The 10,089-nt window shown below is 45.0% G+C and overlaps 1 protein-coding gene across 2 annotated transcripts in view; it reads right to left on the bottom strand.

The window, feature by feature from the left end:
• Positions 1 to 10,089, bottom strand: part of LOC115376640 (CD226 antigen-like) — a 122,131-nt gene that overhangs the window by 3,469 nt on the left and 108,573 nt on the right. For both annotated transcript variants that reach the window (XM_030076360.1, XM_030076361.1), the window contains 2 exons: positions 6,771 to 6,884; positions 5,316 to 5,669 (listed from right to left, as the gene is read on the bottom strand). In XM_030076360.1, the coding sequence (XP_029932220.1) occupies positions 5,316 to 5,669; positions 6,771 to 6,884 (468 nt within the window). The remainder of the gene's footprint in view (positions 1 to 5,315; positions 5,670 to 6,770; positions 6,885 to 10,089) is intronic.

Raw genomic sequence — 10,089 nt, forward strand, 5'->3', positions numbered from 1 at the left:
GACTTTGAGGATTCAGGAAATGTATGATATACCCATACTATTTCTTTGTGAGAGGTTATTGTGAGCCTTAAAATAGCAGTAATCGACTCAGGCCCATTCGTCTCCATTCATTCTCCAGCATTACGTAAAAACGACCTCACCAATTGTTTACTTTAGATATAATGATATTATTACTAATACAAATGGAATAATAATCAAAGGCCAGGTAGACATTTTTCATCAATTTAATTAATTAGTAAAAATTAACTGAACGTGGCCACTAATTATTACAAATATGGATGATAATGATTGGATCAAAACAGTAGTACATGACAATTTTTTTGTGATCACATTTTTTCTTCTTCAGTCCATTACATATTCATGCAAAGGTCACTTGACTTTCGGCACTGACAAGATGCAGTGCATGGGTTTGGCATCCAGTTGTGCAGCCACAGGTCACTAGCTCCTCACAGGCATCTGGAACTGCAGGCAGTGACATGAGTTCAGGAACAAGCACATTGTCCTCCATCTTCCATCCCATATTTTCAGGGGGTGGGAGCACCGGGTACTGCAAGTGGGCCTGCCGCCAGACCAAAGTCTGAAAGTGAACACTCTGGATGTGAAAGTTCAGAGCATCTCTGGTGGGTGGCAGTCTCTCTATGGTCATGCTCTTGACAAACATGCCCAAACGGACTTCACTGATGTTGTTTGTGTTGACTGCACCATATAATTTGCATCCATGATGGTGGAGTCACTCACCTCCGGACCTTCACCAAGCCTGTTGAGTAGATCACTGGGCTGCCTAAACACATTCCAGCAGGTCTTGTCAGTGCCGAAAGTCAAGTGACCTTTGCATGAATATGTAATGCACTGAAGAAAAAATGTGATCACAAAAAAATTGTAATGCACTACTGTTTTGATCCAATCATTATCATCCATATTTGTAATAATTAGTGGCCACGTTCAGTTAATTTTTACTAATTAATTAAATTGATGAAAAATGTCTACCTGGCCTTTGATTATTATTCCATTTGTATTAGTAATAATATCATTATATCTACAGTAAACAATTGGTGAGGTCGTTTTTATGTAATGCTGGAGAATGAATGGAGGTAAAACAACAGATAAAGTGCTTTTCCTCAAAAATGCCTACCATGTTGTTTCCTTAGGGGCTTTTTCAATTTTCGGTCCTGACTATATGCTAGCTAGCTCGTTGGCTAGCTGGCTTGCAGTGGTGGTTGTGGTGGTGGGGGCAGAAAGTGTTTGAGATACTGAGTGTGTATAACTGTATTTTTGCTTAATTTAATGTGTATTTACATTTTTAAAATATTTTAATGAATCATTTTTATATTTTTATTCATTTTAACAAATCAAATGCCTGATATGGCCACTAGGGGGCGATTTTGTGATGGCCCAATATCCAGATTTGTTTGAAATATATCCACCAACACATCTACCAAATTTGGTGCTTTTATCACAAAATGAACGATTGTTGTGATATATTGAGCTAAGCCGCCCCACTAATATATATCTATATCTATATCTATATCTATATATAGATAGATAGATAGATATAGATATATATATATATATAGATAGATAGATAGATAGATAGAGATATAGATATATAGAGATATAGATATAGATACACTACATTACCAAAAGTATTCGCTCACCTGCCTTTACTCATACTATGAACTGAAGTGCCATCCCATTCCTAACCCATAGAGTTCAATATGATGTCGGTCCACCTTTTGCAGCTATTACAGCTTCAACTCTTCTGGGAAGACTGTCCACAAGGTTGAGGAGAGTGTTTATAGGAATTTTTGACCATTCTTCCAAAAGCGCATTGGTGAGGTCACACACTGATGTTGGTCGAGAAGGCCTGGCTCTCAGTCTCCGCTCTAATTCATCCCAAAGGTGTTCTATCGGGTTCAGGTCAGGACTCTGTGCAGGCCAGTCAAGTTCATCCACACCAGACTCTGTCATCCATGTCTTTATGGACCTTGCTTTGTGCACTGGTGCACAGTCATGTTGGAAGAGGAAGGGGCCCGCTCCAAACTGTTCCCACAAGGTTGGGAGCATGGAATTGTCCAAAATGTTTTGGTATCCTGAAGCATTCAAAGTTCCTTTCACTGGAACTAAGGGGCCAAGCCCAGCTCCTGAAAAACAACCCCACACCATAATTCCTCCTCCACCAAATTTCACAGTCGGCACAATGCAGTCTGAAATGTACCGTTCTCCTGGCAACCTCCAAACCCAGACTCGTCCATCAGATTGCCAGATGGAAAAGCGTGATTCATCACTCCAGAGAACGCGTCTCCACTGCTCTAGAGGCCAGTGGCGGCGTGCTTTACACCACTGCATCCGACGCTTTGCATTGCACTTGGTGATGTGTGGCTTGGCTGCAGCTGCTCGGCCATGGAAACCCATTCCATGAAGCTCTCTGCGTACTGTACTTGGGCTAATCTGAAGGTCACATGAAGTTTGTAGCTCTGTAGCAATTGACTGTGCAGAAAGTCGGCGACCTCTTTGCACTATGCGCTTCAGCATCCGCTGACCCCTCTCCGTCACTTTACGTGGCCTACCACTTCGTGGCTGAGTTGCTGTTGTTCCCAAACGCTTCCATTTTGTTATAATAGAGCTGACAGTTGACTGTGGAATATTTAGGAGCGAGGAAATTTCACGACTGGATTTGTTGCACAGGTGGCATCCTATGACAGTTCCACGCTGGAATTCACTGAGCTCCTGAGAGCGGCCCATTCTTTCACAAATGTCTTGTTTCACAGTCTGCATGCCTGAGTGCTTGATTTTATACACCTGTGGCCAGGCCAAGTGATTAGGATACCTGATTCTGATCATTTGAATGGGTGAGCGAATACTTTTGGTAATATAGTGTATATAGAGATATAGATTCCTCAAAGTAGCCACCATTTGCTTTGTTGACAGCGATGCACACTCTTGGCCTTCTGTAAGTGAGCTTCATGATGTAGTCACCTGAAATGGTTTTCACTTCACAGGTGTGCCTTGTCAGGGTTCATTTGTGGCATTTCTTGCCTTCTTAATGGGGTTGGGGCCATCAGTTGTGTTGTGCAGAAGTCAAGTTGGTACACAGCTGACAGCCCTATTTGACAACTGTTAGAGTTGTTATTATGGCAAAAAACAATCAGCGAAGTAAAGAGAAACGACAGTCCATCATTACTTTAGGAACTGAAGGTCAGTCAGGCCGCAAAATTGCAAAAACTTTAAATGTGTCCCCAAGTGCAGTCGCAAAAACCATCAAGCGCTACAACGAAACTGGCACACATGAGGACCGACCCAGGAAAGGAAGACCAAGAGTCACCTCTGCTTCTGAGGACAAGTTCATCCGAGTCACCAGCCTCAGAAATGGCAAGTTAACAGCAGCTCAGATCAGAGAGCAGATAAATGCCACACAGAGTTCTAGCAGCAGACCCATCTCTAGAACAACTGTTAAGAGGAGACTGCGCCAATCAGGCCTTCATGGTCAAATAGCTGCTAGGAAACCACTGCTAAGGAGAGGCAACAAGCAGAAGAAATTTATTTGGGCCAAGAAACACAAGGAATGGACATCAGACCAGTGGAAATCTGTGCTTTGGTCTGATGAGTCCAAATTTGAGATCTTTGGTTCCAACCGCCGTGTCTTTGTGAGACGCAGAAAAGGTGAACGGATGGAAATTCAAATCATCATCACATGGCTGAGGTTTTTTTAGGTGACTCATCAGCAGCCTCAGTTGAACTTTTAGATTCACACTAAAGTTATGTTTTTAATCTTTAGCTTTAGGTGTGTCAGTTCCTGGTTATTCTCCCGGCCGGTGTGAAGGCTGATCTATAAGGGCAGCTCACTCAGCTTCCCCTGCTGATGACTGGGAGCTTCCCACAACAGCCCCAGTCTTTTCTGGTGGCCACTAAGCAGAGGTGGGAAGTAACAAAGTACAAATACTTTGTTACCGAACTTAAGTAGATTTTTCAGGTATCTGTACTTCACTTGAGTATTTAATATCACTCTGCTCTTAGATTTGTCACTGGTGCAAAATATGATACTCACCACTGCATTCTTTATGATACAGTTGGTTGGCCGTCGCTTAATGAAAGGCGCAACAAACATTGGTTTCAGTTTATTTTTAAAGCCTTAGTTGGTCCCTACATCACATCCTTACTGGAATGGAAAACAGGTCGTCACCTGACCCGTTCCAGTGACTTAATGTTTCTTAGAGTCCCCCGGTCCAGCTCAGAACTGGGAAGGACGGCTTTCTCTCATGATGGCCCAGAATCCTGGAATGCTCTCCAAAGCACCTTAAAACTGGAAAGTCTACCCTCTTATTCTGAATTTAACTCTATTATCACTAGCCACTGTGTTTCTAATTGTAACTGTTTTAATTGAGGTCCAGGCTCATCCATATTCCTCATATGCCAGTTTTATAACTTTATTAATGGTTTATTACGTGGATTTCCTGTCATTAATGTATGAGGTATATCTTAATTGTTGTTGATGTATTTTAAAGTGTAATCTCGGCGGCATTGTAAAGGAGGGAAACCTCAACTGTCTCCCGAGAATAAAAAAAGCTTTCAATGAATGTTCTGCCGACTTTTTACTTTTACTCCCTACATTTGAACACAAATATCTGTATCAGTCCTGCTTTCAGCTGAGGAGCTCATACAACCTCCCTGTGCACCAGTCTGTGTTCTGCCCTTGCTTTTTGTTTTCTGCGCATCACAACAACAGAAAGAACCCCAGCAACCACCTCCAGTATAAGAACTATAGCCACTGCAGGATGACCACGCCCAGCAGGTTCACGACAGTCACAGTCATACACAGTCAGACACAAAATCAAAGACAGAGACAAAGACAAAGTCAGGTTGATGAGTAAACAGATGAGGGTCAGAGGAAAAGGCTGCATGTACTCCTCATCAGACTCATGTGGGAGTTTGTCTGGAAACATGTCAGTTTTCTCTCCTGACTCTCACTGACTGAACTGAGGGGAACATGTTTGGTACCAACAAGGGTTAGGACACATGTTCAAGACAACATGTCCATCTGTGAAGGGCTTCACTTGTGGAACAGCTGGGACAAGGCCTTTTGGAAAATGGACCTCACTTTATACATTTAAAAATATAGATTTAACAATAAGGAAGGAAACAGAATAAATGATTCCTGCTGCTCACATCAGTCATTATCTACTGTAGTGCTATGAAATCATGATCAAAGTATAAAGTCAAGCTCTCATATTTCTGTCCTGTGTCTGTTCAGAATCCACCTCCAACATGAAATAAAACAGACCTCAGGTCAGATGTCATCCTGTACTAGGTAAACTCACCTGGATCTACAACCTCCAGCTGGATGGTGCTGATGAGATCAGTTGAAATAATCGTCAAACATTTGGCAACAGCAGTTTTAAAGCGAAACTCGTATGTTCCACTGTCCTCCTTCTTCACGTTCTTCAGAATCACAGACAGGTCGCCGTTCTTCATCTCTTTGTCTTTCAGCTCCACCCGGTTCTTAAAAGACAGAAGCAGGTTCTCTGAGTCAATGTGTCCGTCTCGGTAAATGACAACAGGTTTTTCTTCCTTCAGGTCAGGTCTGCTCCACTCTACTGCTTTTATGTTGACACAACAACGAGCCTGACACCTCAGGGTGACATCGTCTCCAGGATGAGCTTTCAGGTTCAGGTCTAAAGGACGATGGAAAAACAAACCCAGAACAGAAAAGTTAACAACACAGTTCTTCATAAAGATTCCAGTTTCTGTCGGTTCAAACTTGGGATGGATTGGCAAATGGATCCCCAAACGCTCAGAACCCGTTGTCTCATTAGTTTGAACATCAGCCCCGTTCACAAATAAGCACAAGTCATTTGTAAGTGCAGAGAAAATCCATCATATCTACAGTCTGTACAGTAAAACCTGCAGCTGAACTCTCCTCTGTGCTGAGCTGTGAACATAAACCCTCTGAGAATAATCATCCTGTCGTCAGACTCTGGGAACTGCAGCTGGAAGTTAAGTTTTGGTGCACAGTTTGATTGTCTTACAATATGCAGTTTAGTCAGCGTTCTGCGTAGCTGCCACAGCTTAATGTGTCCTTCAGAAGAACAAATGAATAAGTGCAGATCATCTGTGTTCCATGTGCACTTCCACTCATTTGCATGTGGAAGCTGAAGCCAAGCTGCTGCTTGCTGTGGTCAGGATGAAGGTTAGTGTTTGTGGTTCTGTGTTCAGGAGCTGCCTCAACACTGCAGCTGCTCTCTCCCTCACCTCACACTCTTTCATGGGATCTCTGCTTCTGGTTTTGATCTGGTGCTGTTTAGATGTTTTGATTTATTCTGTGAGTTTGATCGTGGCATCATCTCATTATTCACTGGTCAGAATCAGCGTCTGGCTCCTTCCACTAAAGCCTCCTGCAGCTGCTCTGCTCTGACAGCAGCTCTGCCACCACTCTGACCCCCACTTTGCTCATTTTTTTTTCTCTACGACTCAACCACTTTATTGTTCTCCCACACCTTCACTGCTGGCTGGTCCACCACCACACTGACCTGAAGGTCCTTCTCTCATGTGAAGCCCGACACAACCTGGCATCAGCTGAGCCGACCCCACTGGCCTCCTCCACCCGACTCACACACAGCTACAGTTCAGCTGAGGCAGCGTCTGGATCCAGAACCACAACACACTCCTAACACACTCCTGACACACTACTAACACACTGCTAACACACTCCTGACACACTCCTAACACTCCTGACACACTCCTGACACACTTTCAGCTGAAGAACTTATACTCACTCAATTTAATCCTGTATGGTTCTAGTATTTTGTATATCACAAAAGCCACAGCAAAAAGAGCCAGTGCCACTGCAAGAACTATAGCCAGTTGACTCCACTGTCGAGGTGCTGGAACTAAAAATCAAAGACAAAGACAAAGACAGGTTGGTGAGTAAACAGATGAGGGTCAGAGGAAAAGGCTGCATGTCCTCCTCATCAGACTCATGTGGGAGTTTGTCTGGAAACATGTCAGTTTTCTCTCCTGACTCTCACTGACTGAACTGAGGGGAACATGTTTGGTACCAACAAGGGTTAGGACACATGTTCAAGACAACATGTCCATCTGTGAAGGGCTTCACTTGTGGAACAGCTGGGACAAGGCCTTTTGAAAAATCGACATACATTTAAAAATATAGATTTAACAATCAGGTGGTAAACAAAATATAAAACTGAGTTATTAACAGTTTATGAAAAGTTTGAGACTTTTTGTTCTGAGAATTGAAAGAGTTGCCTAACAGATTATGGAAAGTAAGGGGGGCGTTCTTTTTTTAAAATGGAAAAGAAACAGAATAAATGATTCCTGCTGCTCACATCAGTCATTATCTACTGTAGTGTACGGTGGCCGAGAAGTGCAAACTAACATTACAAAATGTGAAACACTTTTACAAAGTCTGAGACAAATTTACATTTTGGAAAACATGTTTACATATCACAAAACAAAATTACAATACCAAAGCACTTTTACCAGTCCCGAAACTAATTTACGTTTTGGAAAACAAATTAACAAGACGTGAAACACTTTTACAAGTGCTGAAACAAATTTACAAATTACACAACCCGGAAAGGGAATGTACCAAAGCCCTGATTGACACGGACTTGACACGGAAGTGAAAAAGTGCCCGGTCAATTTTGGTTTTTGTCGTCAGTGGCAGTGGATTTCATGGCCACCCAACATGGACAGCGACCAGGTGCTCTTTTGTCCATACTGTGGACAATATGTGAGCCAATGGAGTCTGTTTTGTTTTTCATGTGGACGGGGTTTACAGCGGTAGCCAAACAGTTGTCCAAAGGCCTGTATCACGCAGTGGGAGTAAGGTGTTATCCTGAAAGCTAGCCTGCCCCGTAGCAGGCCAGCTTTATGTAGGATTGAATCCTACATAAAGCACCGCCCCCTGGCCAATCAGCTGTTTGCCAAAACATGGCCTGCCCAACCATTGAGGACCCCCCTGAACGACAAGTCCAAATGAGGAGAGCATTACGGCGTGAAAGGATTTCCCTGGACCGATCAAACCCGTTAGATTTTGACGACTCTCTGTCTGAGAGAGAGGCTGTGATGCTCATGTGAAGCAGCTTCAGCCTGGCTGACAGCTGCTGCTGTGGGCACATCACTGGGCACATCACTATTAAAGAACAGCTCTGCTGCAGGGACATTGAACTGTTAGCTGTTGGTATGAGGCCATATTACCTGCCGCGGGAATTCTCGCATGTTATCGCAATAGCTGCGTATATCCCCCCCCTCCGCTAACGCTGATGCAGCCTGTGATGTTCTCCACTCTGTCACAACTCTGTGAGCTGAGTGTTACAACACTCAGCTCACAGCCACCCCCCACTTCTCACCACATCAACCCAACCCCCCCACTCACACCCTCCAGCACACAGCCCCCCCTGCTCCAACCTGTCTCTCACAACGACCCAGGTGAGAAACCAGCTCCGGAGGATCAAGGCAAGAAAGGCTGCAGGTCCAGACGGCATCAGCTCCAGACTCCTCAAGTCCTGCGCAGATCAGCTGTGCGGGATTGTTGAGCACATGTTCAACCTGAGCCTGAAGCTGAGGAGAGTGCCACAGCTGTGGAAAACATCCTGCGTGGTACCTGTGCCCAAGACTCCGCACCCCAAGGATCTCAACAGCTACAGGCCGGTGGCGCTAACATCCCACCTGATGAAGACCCTGGAGCGGCTGGTCCTTGTTCATCTCCGCCCCCTGGTGGGACCATCACTGGATCCACTTCAGTTTGCCTCCCAGCCTGGCATTGGGGTGGATGACGCTGTGATCTTCCTCCAACACCGTGCTCTCTCTCACCTGGAGAAACCTGGGAGCACTGTGAGAATCATGTTTTTTGACTTCTCCAGTGCTTTTAATACCATACAGCCTGTACTTCTGAGAGACAAGCTGGAGCACACCGGGGTGGACCACCACCTCACACACTGGATTCTGGACTATCTCACCAACCGTCCACAGTATGTGAGGACCCGGGACTGTGTGTCCGACATGGTAGTCTGCAGCACGGGGGCCCCGCAGGGAACAGTCCTGGCTCCGTTCCTCTTCACCCTCTATACTGCAGACTTCTCATACAACACACCCACCTGTCACCTGCAGAAGTTCTCTGATGACTCTGCAATCGTCGGCCTCATCACAGAGGGGGACGACAGAGAGTACAGAGAACTGACGCAGGACTTTGTGGACTGGTGCCAGCGGAACTGCCTCCAGATCAACGCGGGGAAAACCAAAGAACTGGTGGTGGATTTCCGCAGACGAGCACTCTGCCCCCCCGACACCGGTGAACATCAAGGGAACGGATATTGAGATGGTGACATCTTATAAGTACCTGGGAGTTCACCTGAACAATAAACTGGACTGGAGCCACAACACAACTGCACTTTATAAGAAAGGCCAGAGCAGACTCTATCTGCTCAGGAGACTGAGGTCTTTCGGAGTGCAGGGGGCACTCCTGAAGACCTTTTATGACACCGTGGTGGCATCAGCCATCTTTTATGGAGTGGTCTGCTGGGGGAGCAGCATCTCGACGGCTGACAGAGAGAGACTTGATAAACTGATCAGGAAGGCCAGCTCTGTCCTGGGATGCCCCCTCGACTCAGTGGAGGTGGTAGGTGAGAGGAGGATGATGGCTAAGCTGTCATCCATGATTGTGAACGACTCCCACCCCCTGCAGGACACTTTAACCACACTGGAGAGCTCCTTCAGCGACAGACTGCTTCACCCAAAGTGTGTGAAGGAACGCTATCGCAGCTCCTTCCTTCCTGCAGCCGTCAGACTCTACAACAACCAGTGCTCCCAGTAGACCACACACTCTCCAGGACTGCACTGACTGCACTAGAATGCACATTCTCAGCACCTTAACTACCCTCTGTTGTTTAAATTGTTCACATAGTATTTTTCTACATTCCTTGTTTACAGTGTTTACATTGCTCTGTGGTACTGTTATCTGTATATACTGTTTATTGTGTAAATTGTGCTTCGTATCTTGCTATCCACTTTGCTGCTGTGATGCGTGAAATTTCCAAACCGTGGGACTAATAAAGGAATATCTTATCTTATCTT

The sequence above is a fragment of the Myripristis murdjan genome, chromosome 18 (assembly GCF_902150065.1).
Source record: "Myripristis murdjan chromosome 18, fMyrMur1.1, whole genome shotgun sequence".
NCBI classification, from domain to species: Eukaryota; Metazoa; Chordata; class Actinopteri; order Holocentriformes; family Holocentridae; genus Myripristis; species Myripristis murdjan.